This window comes from Phyllopteryx taeniolatus, chromosome 7 (genome assembly GCF_024500385.1).
Source record: "Phyllopteryx taeniolatus isolate TA_2022b chromosome 7, UOR_Ptae_1.2, whole genome shotgun sequence".
Taxonomy (NCBI): domain Eukaryota; kingdom Metazoa; phylum Chordata; class Actinopteri; order Syngnathiformes; family Syngnathidae; genus Phyllopteryx; species Phyllopteryx taeniolatus.
Window position 1 is genome coordinate 16,141,202 of NC_084508.1, and position 21,726 is coordinate 16,162,927.

At 40.6% G+C, this 21,726-nt stretch overlaps 1 protein-coding gene and 1 non-coding gene across 2 annotated transcripts in view; one reads left to right on the forward strand and one right to left on the reverse strand.

Moving 5' to 3' along the window:
• Positions 1–21,726, forward strand: part of hmcn1 (hemicentin 1) — an 82,658-nt gene that overhangs the window by 26,633 nt on the left and 34,299 nt on the right. Inside the window, exons 11-35 of the mRNA XM_061779921.1 lie at positions 363–632; positions 3,370–3,511; positions 3,589–3,716; positions 3,811–3,924; positions 4,042–4,200; positions 5,253–5,444; positions 5,521–5,616; positions 8,842–8,969; positions 9,088–9,232; positions 9,705–9,817; positions 10,895–11,054; positions 11,543–11,708; positions 12,081–12,208; positions 12,607–12,858; positions 13,303–13,398; positions 13,555–13,749; positions 13,835–13,965; positions 18,601–18,748; positions 19,102–19,228; positions 19,317–19,471; positions 19,735–20,013; positions 20,225–20,506; positions 20,901–21,009; positions 21,083–21,252; positions 21,467–21,621. Coding sequence (XP_061635905.1) covers positions 363–632; positions 3,370–3,511; positions 3,589–3,716; positions 3,811–3,924; positions 4,042–4,200; positions 5,253–5,444; positions 5,521–5,616; positions 8,842–8,969; positions 9,088–9,232; positions 9,705–9,817; positions 10,895–11,054; positions 11,543–11,708; positions 12,081–12,208; positions 12,607–12,858; positions 13,303–13,398; positions 13,555–13,749; positions 13,835–13,965; positions 18,601–18,748; positions 19,102–19,228; positions 19,317–19,471; positions 19,735–20,013; positions 20,225–20,506; positions 20,901–21,009; positions 21,083–21,252; positions 21,467–21,621 — 4,040 coding nt within the window. The remainder of the gene's footprint in view (positions 1–362; positions 633–3,369; positions 3,512–3,588; positions 3,717–3,810; positions 3,925–4,041; positions 4,201–5,252; positions 5,445–5,520; positions 5,617–8,841; positions 8,970–9,087; positions 9,233–9,704; positions 9,818–10,894; positions 11,055–11,542; positions 11,709–12,080; positions 12,209–12,606; positions 12,859–13,302; positions 13,399–13,554; positions 13,750–13,834; positions 13,966–18,600; positions 18,749–19,101; positions 19,229–19,316; positions 19,472–19,734; positions 20,014–20,224; positions 20,507–20,900; positions 21,010–21,082; positions 21,253–21,466; positions 21,622–21,726) is intronic.
• Positions 14,115–14,196, reverse strand: trnas-aga (transfer RNA serine (anticodon AGA)). The gene has a single exon. It is a non-coding gene; the product is annotated as a tRNA-Ser (tRNA).

The window sequence follows — 21,726 nt, forward strand, 5'->3', positions numbered from 1 at the left end:
GGACCACAAGTGACATAAAACCCAGTATGTATCATGCACTGCACTCACCAAGATCAGAGATCCATAAAACCAGTCTCAAAGAATCGTCCATAATCCACACCACTAGATGCTTCCTTGTTCTAAACCTCATGTCTACTCAAAGTTTCTTGGATATCAGTTAAGTCATATTTGTACAATCCTTCTACAGTAATTAAAAAAGGACGCCAAGAACAAGAAATATTTCCGTTCTTCTTACATCTTCTGACAGTCAACATACTGTTACATTATAATGTGTAGAATGCTACCCTACAATAGTGTCTATAAGAAAACCTTTGCATTTCATACTTGATAATATAAACTAATATGATTTCCTCCTTCTGCAGAGCCACCTCCCGCCATCACAGTTCAAGGCAATGTAACAGCTTCTCCGGGATCCCAAGCTGTCCTCACCTGCCATGTTGTCAGCACAGTCAGCTTCAACCTGACCTGGCTGAGAGAGGGTCTCGATGCCCGCTTGGACCCACGGGTACACATCTTGACTGACCTCTCGCTTCAAGTATCTGCTGTTACGCCAGATCACTCAGGCTGGTATGAGTGTATTGCTGTAAATGAAGGAGGGATCACAGCAGAGCGAGTAAAACTCATTGTGCAAGGTAAGGAGTGTTTTTATAAATATGCCCATTTTCTGTTGTGTACAAATTGATTTATTTCTAAGTCTTCTGAGTATTTCTAGGACATGGGGTCAGTGTTTTTAAAAATTTGTTATTTCTTATTTTTTTAACAGTATATGTGTCTTTAGTTGTTAGTATCTCTTTGTGATTCAAATTTCTACGGTGTCGCCTCACAAAAAGGTGCTAATGGGTACGAATAGGAAAGAGAATTCTGAGGTCTCTGATGTTAGAGACAGATGGTCTGGCTCACTGTCTCTCTGTTGTAGTTCATCCCAAAAGATGTTCAACTGGGTTAAGGTCAGGGCTATCAAGTACACTATGTTCACTAAATTCATCCAACCATGCCTTAATCGATGTTGTTTTATGCACTGGCGCACAGAAAAGGACCTGCACACAAAAGTGGAATTCCAAAACACAGTAATTGGTTATTAATCATGTCGTCTGGTTGAGTGATTGATTTTATTGCCTACTATCCCCAACTGTTTCCATTAAGATGCAAGTATAGACTTATCCACTGTCTTGGCGTGTGTACGAACTTTGATTCAAATGAAATTAAGCCTTCTAGCTTAATCCCTGACGGTTGCCTGTTTAGTTTACACTGTCTAAAAGGCCAACTCGTTGCAAGACCAAACTCATTCCTAATATAGCGGTATGATCCTTTGGCTCACAATATTTCATTCTAATGCTTTATTGGACATGTGTAAGGATTTATGCCCTCTTGGGCAGCTCCAAAGCAAGGATTTTACATTTTTAGAAGATTGTTCTTTTCGTCACATTTCAAGAATCAGGAGCTAGTTGTTCAACTGAGAGAAAGTAACAGCGGCACCGCAGTGCGTGCCAGGAAATGTTCATACAATATACAGTAGCTATTAAATCTACTAGTATCAGATAATCTCTGCCAGAACCCATTATGGACAGTCAGGGAGCCAAGAAAGAACAAGGGAGAAAAAACAAAAATCTGTTCTAACATCTTCAACTGTAGTTACTTTGTTATACAACTGCCAGTCCCATAAGAAGTTTATTCACAGGCCATATTGTGCGAACAAAATTCCTCCTTTACAATTTGTGCCTGGTTTTGATGCTTATCCTTTATAACTTTCAACCTCCCTGCTTTTTGTATGCATGTTTGTATTTTAATTAGTCTCTTCTCTTTTGTTATGCTTTTTTAAAAATAAAATTTGTGTGTGCCTCATCTCCCACTCCTTCTCTCAAACAGCTGTCAGCAAGCCCTGGGGGGATTGTAATTACCCCCCAGTCTTTGCCATCCTAGTCATTTGCCTCACTTTGAAGAGGGTCAGGTCTGATGACCCACAACACTAGACAGAATATGGACTTGATAGTAGGTTCACATTAAGCTAAAAAAAACAACAACAACAAAAAAGAAAAGCATCTGTTATGCCATGTGCCATTTTCTTTCAAGTGTGCATGCATTGCAGCACTGAGACAGAATTGTTCTTGTTATTATTGGACAGATGACTCACATACTGTTCAAGTTACATTACATATACGTATAATATTGGGTGGCACATTGGACGTGTGGTTAGAACATCCGCCTCACAGTTCTTAGCTTGGGGATTCAAATCCGGGGTTCTCCCCTTGCTTAATTCTTGATTCTGATTAAGTGGGTTTGTCCTGGTTCCTCCCACATTCCAACATGCATGTTCATTGAAGGTTCATTGAAGACACTAAATTGTCCAATTGTCCAGTGATGTCCACTGACATCACTAACATCAAAGTACTTTGGTGGTACAGCTGTTATATCCATAAATATTACATTTGAAACGTGACCCATAATTGGTGCAGACAAATGTATACAGCAAATGTGGTGAAAACCTTTGTGTTTCAAATCCAGCCTTGCGCGTGTGGAGTTTGCATGTTCTGTGTGGGTTTTCTCCGGGTACTCCGGCAGAAACTGCCAATAGTACCATAACAGTATCTGCAGTAAAAAAAAAGAATGGATTGTCTTTTTTATTGTCCCACTTCTAACCACAATTTGGAGGTAAATCATAAAAAGGGGAAATTCAGCCAGGCTAGTTTACGTAAGTAGGTGAAATGGATGATGTTAGGTGGATAATGAAGAATCTTAAGTTAGGAAACTGATTGATGAAAGGCAGAGAGTGGATTTGTGGATAACTAAGGAGGGAGGAAGCATCTTTTAAAGACACAATGCTGCTAAGTTAGGTCAAAAGAATGTGTCTTTGCCATCTGTGAACAAGGGTGACTTCATACATTTAAAGTGGCAAGTGAGAGGAGAGCCTAGATGGCCCTCTGACATATGTAGGCCAAAGGTCAAAAAGTACAGACCCACATCGTATGGCAATCTGGTGTGTACAGCCCCATGCTGTGCTATGTAAAACGGTAAAAGGATGAAATCACTTTCTCACATCTTTGACGCACCCTGGAATTGTCATGTCTGCTGGAAGCACAGTTTCCCACACTGTGCTTTCTACAAGCGTTCTTCAGTGACTGAATTTGGCAGTTGGAGTGGAACACACCCTTAAAGGGACGAGGGACACATCATGAATCAATTGGCTTGTCTCTGAAGATTCCACAGTTTACCAGGTCTGGGGACAACATGAGGAGGTTGTGGAAGATTATTTTTTTGCAGCAACACTGAATTTGATTGAATTTATGAGTGCCTGAATGAGATACTGTAGAATACTGTTTTCCTGATTAGAATGCTTGATTATATAAATTTTAAATGTCATTTTCTCTTTAGAGGTGCCTAGAGTCTCAGTAGAGCCTCGGAACCAGACGTTTATAACAGGAGAAGAGGTGAAGATCAAATGCTTGGCCAGCGGCTACCCTCCACCCCTTTTGGCCTGGACACACAATGGCTTGTTTATCATGGCATCGAGCAGGTAGTTTCACTATTTATTTGAAAAGTTTGGACATTCTATTGGCTCTTTTTTAAGATGTAAAATCAAATTTTGTTCAGACACAGAATGACAGCTGATGGCACGCTATCAATAAGAAATGTGGAGAAGAGGGATGAAGGTGCTTATGGCTGCTTGGCTAGCAACCAAGCTGGAACTGACGCAATGGTTTCCGTCCTCACTTACATTGGTAACTGATACGCAAAGACATTTACTGAACATACACATATGACAAGATATATGACAAAAACTGTACAGTGCTTACTTTACTGCTTCCCCTGTAGAATCTCCTGTGGTGACAGTGGCTGTTGATGAGATTCTCACTGGCAGGGGAGAAAGCACCACGATGGCCTGTTCTGCATCTGGAATCCCTCAGCCAGAGATCTGGTGGTACAAAGGTAAAAACAGAGAAACAGAGCAATGTGGATGTATTTTAGACGAAAGAAAAAATATTTAGGGAAGAAAGTAAAGCTGTGTCATAAGTATAAAGTCAAGCAATCTCTTCTGCTCTCCAGGGGATGTAAAATTGCAATCAACGTCTTCAGTGGACATCGATGCACTGGCAGGTATAATGACCATCGAGAATACCCAGGAAATGGATGCTGGTGATTACACTTGTGTGGCTTCCAACACTGCCGGTACCTCATCAGGAAAGGTTGCTCTTGATGTTGGAGGTAATTATTGCCTTTCTTTTTTTGTTCGTTTGCTTTGTATGAGCAACAATTAAGTTCAGAATGAACTAAGAATATGAATGCCGATGTAACGCACTGTACAACTAGCACACTTTATTATTCATATTTAAAGGAAGGCGATTGTCTTTTTTCAGTGATCTCGGTTTGATACCAGTTGCGTGTTAGCGAAAGATATACAGTACCATAGCAACTCAACACCTCAATGAGCATCTTTTATCCCATTTTGAACGCTTTATAGCAGTAAATGTCACGGATGCTACAGGTTTTGAGTGAGTGTGTAATTGGCATGCTAACAGCAGGAATGTTCACAAAAAGCAGCAGTCTTTAAACTGAATGTTTGGAGGCTGCCTCAGACATTGAATATGCCAGTACATCCAGCCAGGTATCACAACAAACAACCGTCTAAACCCCACAAGCCTAGGAACATCACATCAGGTTATTCACTTTAGATATTGTCTGAGATCAGTCACCCTATCATTTTATGAAAGTATCGGTCAGCTTTATGGGACTCTTGACCATAGTAGTATGTTGGCGCAACCAATTAGGGTAGGCCAGTGTTCTCCTTTTACACAGTAGATGAGTGTTCTCCTCAAAGACAAATCTTGGTTTATACTCAAGGCAGGCAGATGGAATGGTGTTGGGTAGGCTAGCAATGATTAGGATGTGGAACAGATCAGTGAAACATCCAAAACATACTCGTGTGAAATGGGTACATAATAATGCAAATGCCTTTTTGTACTGGTAGTAAGAGATTGTCAGATCAAGGGCACAATATGCCTGGTTTATATTTTAATTAGCTGTGTGGTGTGTTCTTTTATAGAGCGATAAAAGATATACTTGGATTGTTTGCACATGCACACAAATAAAACAATGAGGGCTTTATTGTGTATAACTGACACAAGTAAGTCACTGGGACAGTTCTTTGATGTGTCAGTGCACAATCCTTATATACTGTAATGGCCAGTTTGGTTCCATGTAGCACATATTGCACAGATTAAATGTAATGACCCCTGCCTTCTTCAACTTCATTGCAGATGCACCAAAGTTCATCCAAAAACCATTAAACATGGCAGTGGACATCGGCTCCAATGTGACCCTACCGTGCCAAGCCCAAGGCTATCCAGATCCACAGGTCACCTGGAGCAGACAGGATGGTTTGCCCCTTTTTATTAAGCACCACGGACATAGCACCATTACTCAGGACAAGGGAGGTCTTCATATCACCAGTGAGTTTCTCATTTACTGACTGCATGTGAACTATATTATTTGGATTTACACATGACAGTTCCTTTCCTATGTCAGAACTGTGGGTTGAGGATGAGACAGAATATGTCTGTGAGGCTTACAACCATTTTGGCAAGATCCAAACCCAAGCAAGCGTCACTGTGACCGGACTGGGTAGGTACAAGAATTATTAAATATGCAGATGCTGTAACTCGTTTTATTTTATTCATTTGTCAATATGTACCAGGTTCACAGATCTTGTATGTGGAGTACAATTCCTAAAACTAAATAGAACACCTACAAAATTAGTGTCAGAATTGTTCTTAATGTGTCGCTTTGAGCATTGACACATGCTACTTCATTAGCGCTTGAACATATGTACCTTGTTAACCACTGTTTCCGTTTGACTGTTCCTCTGCTGTAAAAACACTCTAAACCCTTTCATGTAGGTCAAAGGTCAAAGGCTACAGAACCACATCGATGGCATATATTATATATCGGAATATAATCTTGTCAACATTTTTACATTCACACAACCCTTGCGAGGATAAGCAGTACAGAAAATGGAGGACATATACACACAAACACACAAAAAAAACTAAGCACATGCATCGAGATATCTTTCGGACAATACAGGTAATGGAAGGGTAGAGTCGTCAAAATAAGGAATTAGTGGCCACGATGTGTGTGTGAGTTTGTATTACCAAGGAAACAATCTCCTTTTCTCATTCAACACCCATTTGTATGTCACAAATTGCACAAATTACATCATTGTTGTTTGTGTGAACATGTACCGTCTCCAAATAGATAGGTGTTTGCATATATGTGCACTGTGTGGTGCTGAGTGAAAAACAAAAAGTATGTGACCACTCTGTAACTACTTGGATTTCTGCGTAAATTGGCCATAAAATTTGATCTGATCTTCATCGAAGGCACAACAATAGACAAACACCTGCTTCCTATCATTGTGAAGCAGAATTCACCAAGCGTTGGATTGTTCACCCACTCATAGGGAACGTGAGTTGGGCTTATACTGTTGTGAGACAGGTTAGTTTTACCCTACTGATGATGTGCTGTTGCAATAGTAATCTTACCACACAAGTAATTATTCTGCATTCTTGTTTTTGTTGGACACTCCAAGTATACATTGACAGTGCAGGGTATAAAATGTATGTGTACTCCGAGTCTAATGACTTTATTAACCAATCGGAGGAAAGAGTCAGCCTACCTTGAGTCCAATAAATGTGATAAGAGTGGAGGTGTTGGTTAAAGCTGTCCTGCCCTATAAAAAAAAACGCCAGTTCTAAGTTTTCTATTCTCTAGAAGCACTGCCTGATGTGCCTCGCACAAAGGAGCTCTCAGAATACCTACAATTGCGTATTGTTAAATTTCATAGCACTGGAAAGGGTCACAAACGTATCCCTAAAAGGCTTTATGTTCATTAGAAAAATATTCTAGAAATCCATCCATCCATTTTCTGAGCCGCTTCTCCTCACAAGGGTCGCGGGAGTGCTGGAGCCTATCCCAGCTATCATCAGGCAGGAGGCGGGGTGCACCCTGAACTGGTTGCCAGACAATTGCAGGACACACATAAACAAACAACCATTCACACTCACATTCACAACTAGGGGCAATTTAGAGTCTTCAATTAACCTACCATGCATGTTTTTGGGATGTGGGAGGAAACCGGAGTGCCTGGAGAAAACCCACACAGGCACGGGGAGAACATGCAAACTCCACATAAGCGGTGCCAGGGATTGAACCCCGGCCCTCAGAACTGTGCGGCAGATGCTCTAACCAGTTGTCCACCGTGCCGCTAGTCTAGAAATTGAGAAATTTAACCACTTTTGCTAATTCCCGAAGAGTGGCCATGCTGTAAAGATGACTGCAAGAGCACAGCACTGAATGTTCAGTGAGGTGGAGAAAAACACTGAGAGTTAGCTTATAAACTTATAGAACTCTCTGGCACATGCTAACGTCTCTGCTTGCCAAATCTACTATCAGTAAAACACTAAACAAGAGTAGATATTTTTGGCCAAGAAAACGTTGCTACAGATAGACGGAGTGTCATGGTCTGGGACTGCCTTTCTCCCTGAGATTGCTATCATTGACAGAAAAATGAAAGTTTATCAAGACATTTTTCAAGAGCCCTTAAGATCATCTGTCTGCCAATTGAAGCTTGGAAGAAGATGGGTGATGCAACAGGACAACAACCCAAAGGACAGAAGTGGATTAACAAGTGAATGACTTCAACAGAAGAGCGGCCCAGCCAGAGTCATGACCTCAACTCGATTGAGATGCTTTAGCAGGACCTCAAGAACTGAAGTGAAAGAAGAATGGTCAAAAATTCCTCCTTACCGTTGTGCAGGTCTGTTCTGTGATTATAGGAACGTTCGGTTGCGGTACTTGCTACCAAAGAAGGCTCGACCAGTTATTGAAGCCAAAGGTTGACATACAGCACCTTTTTCAAAACTGCACTGTGATATTGTGTTGAGTAAAAACATACAAACATATATAGTTTTTTTGTGTGTGCTATTAGAAAACTACAGTATGTTATGACCAAGATTAGATCATACTTTGTGACCAATTTATGCAGAAACCCAGATAGATCCAAAGGGTTCAAAAACTTTTCCTTCCAACTGTATATAATTGCATTTTGCATTTTGCAGGGAAGCAAAGGGTGAATGTCCATACTTTTAGCAGATGTGGAAAATGCACGTGTTTATATTACTTTCTGTCGACAGCAAGCAATCTTTTTTTTCCTCTTACTGTAAATATAAACTCCTTATAGCCTCACTCATGGCCAGCGGCTTCAAATCAAATTGGATTCCACATCATTTGAAAAAAATATGTGTACAATTAAGCATGAGGGTTGCAGCAAGAGTTGTTATTAGCTAGTTTGATCTCAGGATGTGACATGTGCCACAATTCTTTAAATCAGAATCATCTTTATATGCCAAGTATGTTCAAAATACACGCAAGGAATTTGTCTCCGGTAGTCGGAGCCGCTCCAGTACGACAACAGACAGTCAATTGACAGAGAACACTTTTGAGACATAAAGACATTGAGAAAAACAGTCACTGAGCAATTAAAACAAAAAACTACGAGATGTTTAAAAGAATGTTAGCCTATCCCAGTAAGCATAGGGCAAATGCGTAGTCCACCCCTGACGGATCACCAGTCAGTATCAGGGCTGACAGAAACAACCATTCACACTCACATTTGAGCTTAGAGACAATGTAGAGTCTTTACGCAAGCACATGGACAACATGCAGAAATGCCACAGATAAATAGAACAAAACCCAAAGGTCCCTGTTGACATGAATGCACTTTTTCATGGTCAATGGTCAATTGCTATTGTCCTAAGCAATCCATGACTTCTTGAACGTTATCTGCAGTGCCGCCTATCATTGCAATGAGTCCGGTGGTGATCAGTGTGCTCAAAGACCAGCAGGTGACTTTACCCTGTGTAATGTTGGCTGGCAATCCGCTGCCTGAGAGACAGTGGTTACACAACTATGGCCTTGTAAGTACAACTATCAATAAATACAAGTTAAATAAAAGTTTTTTTTCTTTGCTATGCATATGTTCTTTGACTTGAGTATCATATATAAATTAAAGCCTATAAACCTGCCTATTTTCAGGTGACCTCAGATGAGTATGTGACCATATGGAGGGATGGCAGTCTGCACATTGAGCGAGTTCGGCTGGACGATGCTGGTGACTACACTTGCTTGGCTGAGAGCGTTGTTGGGGCCACCAACCACACCACCACTGTCAACGTCTATGGTATGGTGTTTTTATATATATATATATATGTGTGTGTGTGTGTGTGTGTGTGTGTGTGTGTGAAGACTAAAACAAAAAACTATGAGATGTTTCAAAGAATGTTAGCCAGATTAGTCATCAAAGATAAATGCAAAAGTATGCCATAGAAGCTTGTCTGTCATATGCGCATTAAACCCTTTTATTCAGTCAAATTCATTTTATTTATTTATTTTTTGTTTCCCCAAAAATGTCAAAGGCTATAAAGCCTTGAAGAAATGTGTTCTGTGACTGTAGAAAAATAAAACAGGTTGCGATTATGGGATCGTAACAAGGTGGGGAGAAAGGAAAATGTATTACCTTTGCCAATACTATGTCTTCCGTGAAGGAAAGACATTCTCCAGATGCTTCTGAGATGCAAGACATCCTGATAATGTTAAAATAGTTCATCCACAAAAATATTGCAATGACTTTCCTACTTTGTTTTTGCTATTAGTGATTCCATCCATTCAGCATGGCCCTCAAGTTTTCAGCACAATTGAGGGGACACCCATCTCTCTGCCCTGCCTTGCCAGTGGAATACCTAAACCCAAGATCACCTGGTCTAAGGTCTGTATTGGTATTAACATCATGTTATAGTTATATACAGCATATACTCCTCAGGTACATAGGTGAACCTAGAGCCTATCCCAGTAAGCATAGGGTAAATGCGTAGTCCACCCCTGACGGATCACCAAACAGTATCAGGGCTGATAGAAACAGCCATTCACACTCACATTTGAGCTTAGAGACAATGTAGACTCGCAAGCACATGGACAACATTCAGAAATGCCACAGATAAAGGTCTCAGCTGAAATCTTCTTGTAAGCTAGCAATGTCAAAAATATGCCAATTGGTTGCCGTACCGGCAATACAGAAAATAATCATTTTACTTCAGCAGAATAATAAAAGAGAATGTATACAACACCCCTGACCCTAGTGACGATAAACAGTTCACAGAATGCATCGATGGATGGTATACAACATGAATTGGAATTTGACATTTTGGGGCTCTCTGCATCACTGTCAACCAGTTTTATGGCATGACTACTGTCGTATTAAATCATTTCAAAGACATTCATCCACATGCAGGAGCATTTTATGACACATTGATTCCATTTGACACATATTGTAGGCATACTGTAGGCACACCTCTCACCTTAAAATTGTGACAGCTGTTACCTTTTTGTGTGTATTAGGCAAGGATGAGCTCTGTGTACTAAGATGCAGTAGATACTGGATGTGTGTATTCAATATCTCGAGTTTTAGGGGTTGTTTAGTATTACATGACCAGAGGCCACCCATGTTACACTGTAAATCGACTCTGGAATTTCAATATTCCATGATGGGTAAATGCGTGCGTGTCTGTGTGAGGCCACGTTTATTTACCATGTGTTGCGCCATTAAACTACCTGTGTGAACTGGCTTAAAAGTACACAAGATGCTAATCCCTGTTACTGTATGTCCCACAATCAATATATACAGTAATCAATAGCACACAATGCAGCAGATACGCGCTAGCTTTGTTTTTTATGTTCATTTGATTGTCTGACGCATTTGTTTTTGTCCAAATTTCTTTTGAGTTGAATCGTTGGTATAGTGACGTGAGTAGCGGGTGTTTCCATTCACCCTTTGGTTGTTTTGAAGGGTGGCGAACTTGTGAACTTGGGTGGTCCAGCCTTCTCTTTGGACTCTGACAGCAGCCTGCTCATTGCCTCACCCTCTGGAAATGAGACAGGAGAGTTCCTCTGCACAGCTGCCAATACTGCCGGTCACACCTCGAGAAAAGTTCAGCTTACTGTCTATGGTAATGCTTATGCAGTACATTAAAGCTGACACTTCTGAAAGTACTTAAATGTCAATACAGTAATGCTAACTATTCTTAAATATTGGGAAACCCCATTTACTCCAGACAATTGGCCTGATTCAACAATACGTTTGAAATAATTTCATTAAATGTTTTCTTAAAAAGGTTCATTAAAAAATTTGGGGAATTATGAGGTCATTGTAATGATGAAGATATACTATTACGCTATTTAAATCTTAAAATATCATATGTATGTATGTCTGTGAAGTATTATTATTATTGAATTCAACAGTCTTTTTAAAAAGTGCTCAGTAGCTAATTTTGTGAATCAGGCCCAAAAATGTTTAGTTCATTCAACTGTGTCCTGTACCTTAAAAACACCTTGGGGTCAACGGGTTGAAGGAACATTATGTGATTCTACCTGAAAGACTGCGTACAATACACATTTGTTTTTGTTGTTGTTTTTGTTGTTTTGTTTTTGTTTCCAGTCCGCCCTAGGACCAAGGCTGGCGGTGCCAGTGGCTCCTCTGATCTAATGAGAATGTCAGTGATAGAGGGTGAGGATGCAATTTTGCCATGTGATGTCCACAGTGTCCCTCCACCCTCCATTAGCTGGGCCAAGGAGAAGCAGCTCATCTCTCCTTACTCCCTGAGGTAAAACATACATACATATTTGACCCCACGCAATATTAGTCACAAATCTCTGTGGATACTGTTGGTATGTTAGAGATATTAGAATAGAATACCCACATTGTCACTGCAATCCAACTGTATTGTGCAATAAAATGAGGTTTTTCAGACGCATGTGACAAATAGTATGGACAAATAGTATAACATAGCTATGCAAAATATGACGCCAATACAAGAAGTAATATTTAACTTAACATATACATGATCTGAGCACAGTGTTGTGTAATAGGCAACGTTGTTCAGTCTGTACTATGGTAGAGTATGAGAACCTTTTCCATTAATATTTGCACTGTGTCTAATGAATAAACTTGCTTTTAATGTCTGTGTTCCTTTCAGGCACAACCAGCTCCTCTCAGGCTCACTGAAGATCTTAGAGAGCAAAGTGTCAGACAGTGGGCTCTATGTGTGTGTGGCCTCCAACATTGCTGGCAACCTAACTCAATCATTTGAACTGAGTGTTCTGGGTAAATTTACATTAGCATATACTGTACACTACAATACTAGCAAAAAAGCCCATGTTACATTATTAGTTTATTTGTGATTCTGTCACAAGGTAAAATTATCAATGGTATGTACAGAGCATAATTTTGGGGTGCTGATTTTTGATTTTGAAGTCATTGGGACACACCTCATAATGAGGAAAAATTAATTCATCAACCAGAGGTGTAAAGCAATTCTGTGCTTTCTTTATCAATTATCAAGTATTCCCAGAAGAGTAGAAGCTGTTATGGCTGTAAAATGGATAACATTGTTTTCTATTTTCATTTCTTGCCAGGTTTTCCAATACTTTTTTTCCAGTATGTACTTACTTAAGATGGGAGAATCAAATGTATTATCTTGACTTTTATTATCTACCAATCAGTGCCCCCGAGTATTCAGACTGGTCCCAAGGTCATGAAAGTCCATATGGGTCATCCTGTCGAGCTTCTGTGTATAGCGCAAGGGGTACCGAAGCCAACCCTTTCCTGGACGAAGGATGGCAGGAGGTGCCCAATGTCACCTGACGGCAGTCTCACTTTGAGCCCAGTGGGACTGGACGATGGAGGAACTTACACCTGTACAGCAGCCAACATTGCAGGCAGTGATGAAGCTCAAGTTCAACTACTAATACAAGGTTGGTTTCAAATATGATCTAATCTGATTGTAATCTCATTGTACAAAATGTTGGGCCAGGCCATTTTCAGGATTTTTTGACTTTATTTTAATTTTTTTGGTATACTGTTTTCAATGCATGGCTTGTTTACGGGCACAACATTAGGCACTGTATATTTGCTCGATATAAATGGGTTCTATAGAAAGCTGTATCAAAAAGTATATTGTGTGTGTGATGATGACATTTGGTTTCACTTTTCACTCAAATTTCCTGAAAATTACCAGTAATAAGTTAGTAGTTTTTCTATAATGCTGCCACACAAACATGCACACACACTCTCACACATACAGTACACAAACAAGAGCTCTTATCTACTTTTGTTAACAGTTTGGCCCTGGAAGATGTCTGCACTCTTCTTTTGATAACTACATTGTGGTGTGTAACTGTCCCTGTTTGTATTTTCAGTTCCCCCAGTGGTCGAAGTATTGGAGCCCCCATTCAACAGTCCCTTACAGGAGAGAATTGCAAACCAACGTATCGCCTTCCCCTGCCCTGCCAAAGGTACATGACTGTAATCACCTATGCTTATCCACAATTTACTGAACATTGTCTACTGTGAAGGCGCTTACAGTACTTTAAAAATATCTTAAGTATTGTCACCTCTGCTTTTCACAACAATACAGTGCAAAACCTTTTTTGCTCCACTTGTTGACGCAGGCCTTCCCAAACCAGTGATTCGATGGTTGCGTAATGGCCAGGAGCTGACTGGTAATGAGCCCGGTGTGTCTATCCTGGAGGATGGCACACTGTTGATTTTGGCATCTTTGTCACCGCTGGACGACGGGGAGTATGTCTGTGCTGCCACTAATGATGCTGGGTCCACAGAGAGGAAGTACAAGCTCAAAGTCAATGGTGACTGACCCAATTAATGTGCTCATTACCACTAAAACCTTTGCTGATTGGATCTCCTATTATAATCACATGTAATGCTTCCCAGTGCCCCCCACACTCCGTGACAGTGATGCATCAGGAAACTTGTCTGTGGTTCAGAGCCAGCCCACCAATTTGGCGTGTGATATAACAGGAAGTCCGACCCCAGTAATCACCTGGTTCAAAGACGGAATTCCTGTAAGTGAAAGGAGCCTGTACAAGCTCACATTTGGGACTTCATAGTTTCTCTAGGTTTTTCACTGTGAATATCATCATAGAGACTTTAATGAACACTCCATCTGTTCACATGCTGTATGATCTAAGTTTTTCTTGAAGTTGGAAAATGCCGTTGTTGGCAGGATTCGAACCTGCGCGGGGAGACCCCAATGGATTTCTAGTCCACCGCCTTAACCGCTCGGCCACAACAACCTGTCAGGATGTGGCTCTCTATCGACCTCGTCATTATTACATGTACGGCGCCAGGTTGCAAAAAGAAAAAAAGAAAAGAAAATCCAAATCCTATCCCGGGCCCCGCCTGTGTGGAATTTGCATGTTCTCCCCGTGCCTGCGTGGGTTTCCTCCCACATCCCAAAAACATGCTTGGTAGGTTAATTGACAACTCTAAATTGCCCGTAGGTGTGAATGTGAGTGCGAATGGTTCTTTGTTTGTATGTGCCCTGTGGTTGGCTGGCAACCAGTTCAGTGTGTACCCCGCCTCCTGACCGATGATAGCTGGGATAGGCTCCAGCACGCCCGCGACCCTAGTGAGAAGTGGCTCAGAAAATGGATATATATATATATATATATATATATATATATATATATATATATATACACACACAGACCCTTTAAAAAAATAGAATATCATGAAAAAGTTCATTTATTTCTATAATTCCATTCAAAAAGTTAAACTTTCATAGATTCTAGCTTCAGGGCCCATAATTTCAAGTATTTATTTGTTTATTTTTACATCATTTGGGTTTCCAGCTCATAAAACCCACAAAATCAGGAATTCAAAAGATTTGAATATTTTGAAGAAATTACCATTCTTCATTTTGTAGAAAAAAGAGAAAGAAATTAGGGTCATATTAAATCACTCAAAATATGGTACTTTCAATACGATGTTTTCATCTTCAGTACTTGGTTGGGAATCTCTTTGCTTTAATCACTCGATGTGCCATGGCATTGAGGTAATCAGCCTGTTGCATTGCCTGGGAGTTATGGAAGCCCAGATTTCCTTGATGCTGTCAGTTCTTTGTTTTTGGGTTTGGTGCCCCTCATTTTCCTCTTGATAATACCCCATAGATTCTCAATGGGGTTTAGATGTGGCGAGTTGGCTGGCCAGTCAAGCACTGTGATGGCATGAGCATCAAAGCAGGTTTTGGTGCTTCTGGCGGTCTGGGCAGGGACCAGGGGCCTAATGTAAAAAAGGTGTGTACGTTCTTTTTCATGGCAAAGTTCAGATGTATCAAGAGTGAAATGTCCGTGGAAATGTGCGGTGCCTCACGCCAACTTCATGGCTGGCGTGCGCACGTTTGTGCAGCTGTTGGTGCTTTGGCGACACTTAGAGGTGATACTGGGAAACTGTTATAATAAATCTGCACATCAGAGACGCATGAGCAATTAGCACTGATGAACAATTAATTCCCGACAACATTTGATTTCAACAATGTAAAAGAAGCAAGGACTCGGAATTCACTTGTTGACCAGTGTATTTAATGAATCACTGATATTTCTGAGGATGCCTATAAATTGATCAAGGCGATCATTTATGCCGCCTATTGCCCTCACAATCTTCTCCTGTGACTCCAGCACAGCACGAGTGAGGACACGGCCAGTTGGGCCGGCAGCAGCAGCCGGTTGTTGAAGTGTAATTGTGTCGTAGACGCTGGGGATGCCAGAGGAGACGCAAAGGAATGGTGGCCGAAACCTCCACGTATGTGACACCGGTGATGCCAGCACTAAAAAAAACAATCCTTTGAATTCAATTTGAACATTTACATCGGTTGCATATGATTAGAATCTGTTCAAATTACATATTTGTTAGGAGAAGAAGGGTAATTTTAATCATGCGCAACCGATGCACATTAAATTAAGGACATTCAAAGGACTCTTTTTTTCAGTGAGGGACGCTGGAGGAATCCTCCGTGTCTGTGACACGAGACCCCGGGGACGGTGGACGAATCCCGCGAACATGTAGCACGTGGCTGCGACTGCGTGTCCTCTCCTGTGGATTCAAATAATTCATTGAGTAATCAAACAGGAGTCCAAATTTTTGATATCCTCTTTGATATGCAGATGTGCTTCTCTTTGAATTCAACAGATTTATTACAAATACCATACATACAACATTTACGCATGAACCTTTCTCTCATAGGGCTGAGTGTAGGTTACTGTATGAACACATTTGTTGTGAGTTTTAAAAATAAATGGTATTTACCTTGTGGGGTGATCAGAGTCACCAATGATTGCAGCGATTCTCTCCTCGAATGGGGTGAGGCCCTGCGCACCGGTTCTTCCTCCTGTGTTGGCTACACTTTGGCGGTGGGCAGCTGTAATGCACCTAATCCACCGTAATGTCTGACCACTTCTTTTTTAATTCAGTGTGTGTGCACCGTTCTAACTCAACAGCAATGACAGCCGCACACGCTGTCCTCTTTCGCTTGATGTTAACGCTGGAGGACAGCGTGCCAAAAGAGGATTTTCTTGCGCGCAAAAGAGGATTTTCTTGCGCGCAACCACTTCATTGAGCAACTTCACATTACCTTGCTCATTTTCCTTTTTTTCCTGATCATGCAGAGATCGGGATCCCAGGCGCAGGATTCATTTAAATATGATTTGCATATTAAAATGTGGGCATGGACAGGGAGGAGTCGGCTACTCCAACGCTCATTTCCACGTTGATTTGGATGTACGAAGGAAATGTGCTTGGATTCATGCATACAGACAGATTCATACATCTGGATATTTTTGTGCGTATGACGTTTTCTGGATTTGAGTGAGCGCCATTTTTCAATAAGAAATCCTCTAAAACATTCTGTTAGACTGTTGCTGTGACCTTGGATTTATATATATATAAATGCATTCAATCTGTCCTCGCCTGTGTGGAGTTTGCATGTTCTCCCCGTGCCTGCGTGGGTCTTCTCCGGGTACTCCGGTTTCCTCCCAAAACCCAAAAATATGGATGGTAGGTTGATTGAGGACTAAATTGGCTGTAGGTGTGAATTTTAGTCAGAATGGTTCTTTGTTTATATGTGCCCTGCGATTGGCTGGCGACCAGTTGAGGGTGTACCCTGCCTCTCGCCCAAAGATAGCTGGGATTGGCTCCAGTACGCCCGCGACCATAATGAGGATAAGCGGTACGGAAAATGGATGAATGGATAGATATACAGGGATCTCGTTTGATGTGTGTCCTGTGTCTATGACGCATGAAAATTAGCATGGACGCATTAAGCATATTCATTCTGCGTCCGTAGACTCATGGTTTAAGACCCAGTCTATGTATGTTTGTGTGCGTGCGTGTGTGTGTTAGTGAAGAGCTTCCACACACAGCAAATCAAAAGTACGAATCCTGTCTTGGTGCTAGCCAATCAGAGGCAGAGTGGGACAGGTTATTGTTACATACAATGGACATGGGAGTTTTTTCTGGATTCGATAAACATTCATTGTTGTGGTAACACCCGCCACGGCGCTCACGACGCTGGCAGAACGGTGTTTGCAACACAACCACAACTGGGACACTTAAGGGAAAGTTAACCTTTTATTACATTTGCTAGCCTCCGAACTAATGAGCTAGCAAACTTATTTATTTATTTATTGACATTTCCGATCAGCAAGATTTAAAATTGAACTTCTAGAATTGTCCTTTAATGTTCTTTTCTGAGACAGAGAGAATATGATAAAAATAAAAAATGGGAAAGTTATTGACAAAAACTTTGCTATGTATTGCAAGTAATTCAAATTAACTACGCCGCTCACGACGCTGGCAGAACGGTGTTTGCAACACAACCACAACTGGGACACTTAATGGAAAGTTAACCTTTTATTACATTAGCCTGCGAACTAATGAGCTAGCAAACTTATTTATTTATTTATTGACATTTCCGATCAGCAAGATTTAAAATTGAACTTCTAGAATTGTCCTTTAATGTTCTTTTCTGAGACAGAGAGAATATGATAAAAATAAAGAATGGGAAAGTTACTGACAAAAACTTTGCCATGTATTGCAAGTAATTCAAATTAACTAACAGCATTGAAAATATTTTAAAACCAATTGTTTTCTTAGTATTAGATATTTCTTAGTAGTTCTATAACTGAGTGGCTCCACTAAGAGCAGTATAGGTAGTTAATGTCCTGTCTGTATAATGCCCCCCCCCCCAAAATAAAAGTCAAACGTCAATGTTCCGCGTTATACATAGGTATAGTGGAAAATGAAAAAAAAAAAACTTTCCCATTTATAAATGTATGCCGCCATCTAAAGGTTATGAAAAAGCTGTACACTTTCATTTCAATATGCCACCGCCAACTAGAGGTTACGAAAAAGGCTGTGAATGTCAAAATAAGAGCAAGTAAATAAAAATCAAGTATTACATGTTCAAATACAGTGCTTAACTTCAGAATAATTCTTTGAATAAAATAACAAAATGCAGATAATACTTTGTTTTGATCATATGGGTAGAAGCAAAATCATGCATTGTAAAAATGCATTATACATAAGTGAAGGGTTTTCCAGAATTTTGAGGTCAACTTTGGGGTGCGCATTATGCACGAGAAATTACGGTACTTTTTTTGTATGTTGTATGTTATTTAATATTTCATTATGTTGTTCAATAGGTAGAGGCTAGTAACAGCATTGAGATTCTCGATCAGGGCAAAACCTTAAAACTACTGAAGGCAGCAATAGCAGATGCGGGCAGCTACACCTGTAAAGCCATCAACAATGCTGGCAGCACAGAAAAATACTTCTTTGTGGATGTACTGGGTGAGTAAAGACAGTCACTAATGACTAACCATTAATTTAATATCTATAAAGTACAATGCTGCATTGACAAGCAAGTTGCTCCGGGGTGGGATCTGTTTTAAAATCTTGGCTTGTGCAGTTCTGTGTGGAGGTTTGCTATTTTTGTCTCTCTCCACCTGCTTAAACTTCCTCCCACATTCCAAAAAACATGTTTGTCAGGTCCTGTGTTATTGTTAATGAATCATATAATTGATTCGTGGTAAATCAAAGGTGTACCCCTCAATATTAGCCAATTGACATAGGAATTCCGGACAGGATATGTTAAAGAAATTGGAAGAATTAATTATTTATTAACCATATTTCCTCTGTGTCAGTCCCACCAACAATTGCAGGGTCAGACTCCCCCCAAGATATGTCTGCAATTCTCAAACAGGAGATCAGTTTGGAGTGCAAAACGAAAGGTGTGCCATTTCCCACGATCCAGTGGTACAAGGACCGAAAGTTAGTACCCAATAATATTATAATGGTCAAATTCAGTGAAGTCCTTTTTTAATCATTCTTTTTCACCTATGCTTTGTCATGTTTCTAGGGTGGTATTTCTCGGGGATCCAAACTTGGAGGTCACGAATCATGGTCAAGTTTTAAGAATAAAGAGTGTCCGTCTAGGAGACCAGGCGACGTATCAATGTAGTGTCATGAATACAGCAGGCAAACAGTCCAAGGACTTCAATCTCAGCGTGTATGGTGAGTTTTTTGACAAAAAAGTACTTATGGAGTGAGGCATTCCTGTTGTTATGGGCAACCCTTTTTTATGAAATGCCGTGACAAAATATTGGGAAAATATCTCTGCAACATCTAATATGGCTTTAAGAATGGCATGATGTAAAAATCTCCAGAGAAGGATTTATTGCTATTGGTTTCTGGAAATAGAAATTTGTCACACAAAAATCTAGAGGAAAATTACAATTCATAAATTAAAATGTTTTTTTTTTTTCCTTGTGTTCAAGTTCCCCCATCCTTAAAAGGTGGAAACAAAACAACAGAAGTCACCGCCCTGCTGGACACAATCGTCACACTTGAGTGTGAGGCACGGGGAGTACCACTCCCCATCGTCACCTGGTACCGAAAAGGAGAGGCCATCCTGTCTAGCCGTCAGTCTCAGTACATAGAGCAGGGTCGGTACCTGAAGATCCCTCGGGTGCAGGCATCTGATGCTGGGCAATACACCTGCAAGATGACCAGTGTGGCCGGGACAGCTGAAAAGAGCTTTGAGCTTGATGTCTACTGTAAGAAATCAATATTTTATTCTCGATGGGCTACTACAATTTACTACTGACCATATTCTTACACTGTAAATACTTATTATACTTATACTAATATGACACTTTGGTTTGACAAAGCTGAGGTGGAAGTAGAATATCAGATAACCTGAACCGCTCTCTGCAATTTCTCATTCATCTCTTTTTTTTTTTTTACTAATTCATCTTCCACTTCCAGTGCCTCCTTCCATCGAAGGGCGACAGAGCGGGGCTTCTGAAAGAAAGGTAGTTCTCGGTAAGCCTCTCATCTTGGAGTGTGAGGCAGGTGGCTACCCTCCCCCTTCCCTTACCTGGCTGAAAGATGGAGTTCCAGTGCAAGATGGAGACAGTGTTCGTGTCCTCGAGCAAGGGAGGAAACTAAAACTCCTGTCAGCCGTGGTTTTGGATTCGGGACGCTATGTTTGTGTGGCAACGAGCATTGCTGGGGAGACAGAGGTCAAATACGACGTCAGAGTTTTGGGTATGCACAAATATCTGTGGGGACATAGTTTTATTTTATTATAATATAATGCATTTCACGCATTATCAATCCAATCACATGCAACAAATAGATTCTCCAGGCAAATGGGAGAGGGAGAGGCTTTTAGGCTGTTTTTTGGTCTATATTTTGGATGCCTTGCAACACTATTCAAACCTCTATCCCAAGTGCTTTTAAACACCTTTGTGTGTCATATGTATTGTTGATTCTTTGTATCTATACTCTGTGTTTGGATTCCACTTGTGAAAGTTACACCTCCTTTGTCTGAGTGCCTTTGCAAATGTAACTGATACGGTCATGTTTAAAATAAGGCCCATTGCAAAGACCAGAGGATATGTACATGTGAGAATGTATCTAAAAAAATAATTTCTCTTAGTGCCGCCTTTAATTGATGGAGGAGATGAAGTGACTGACAGCACTGTAATAATAAACAGTCCTCTGGAGCTAGACTGCCACGCCTCTGGGGCTCCTGCACCCGCCATAACGTAAGACCTCAGATTTATTTAATTTTTATTTTACCTGTTACATAGAATTAGGAACAGTCATCTCCTTCCTTAGGTGGTATAAAAATGGTCAACTAGTCACACATGGCGAGGGACTTCGACTTGCAGCCAATGGATGGCGACTGATTATCCCCCGCACTCAGGTCTCGGACACAGGTCGCTTTCAATGTGTGGCCACCAATGAAGGAGGAGACCATGAAAAAGACTTCAATGTGGTTGTACAAGGTAATGGTTTCTTCAAATAAAAAGAAATAAGTTTTATATTTGTGCATTAAATATTTTGCAACAGACAGTACGTTAATTCAAAAATGTACCGTCTAAATTCAAGCTGCAAGAAATCTTTGGGTGAATATTTCTATTCTTTTTCTTTTCTTGCTTTATCCAAATGCTATTTTGGCTATTCTCCCATTCTATAAGTCTACCCTCTGAACTATTCTAGTTCCTCCATTGATTCGATCCCCTGGGACTGCTGAACGTGCGGTGGTTCTGCATAAACCAATCAGTCTGGAGTGCATCTCCAGTGGCATCCCTGCGCCCACCATTACCTGGCTTAAAGACAGTCGACCTGTTGATACATCACAGGGGCACTTTAAGGTTTGATTAATTGATTTGAGTATGACAAGTAGTCGTTGTCTAATTAAAAACAAGAGTTGGTCTAAGTTTTATTTGATTTAAAGAGTAGAGAGAAAGAGAAGAGGT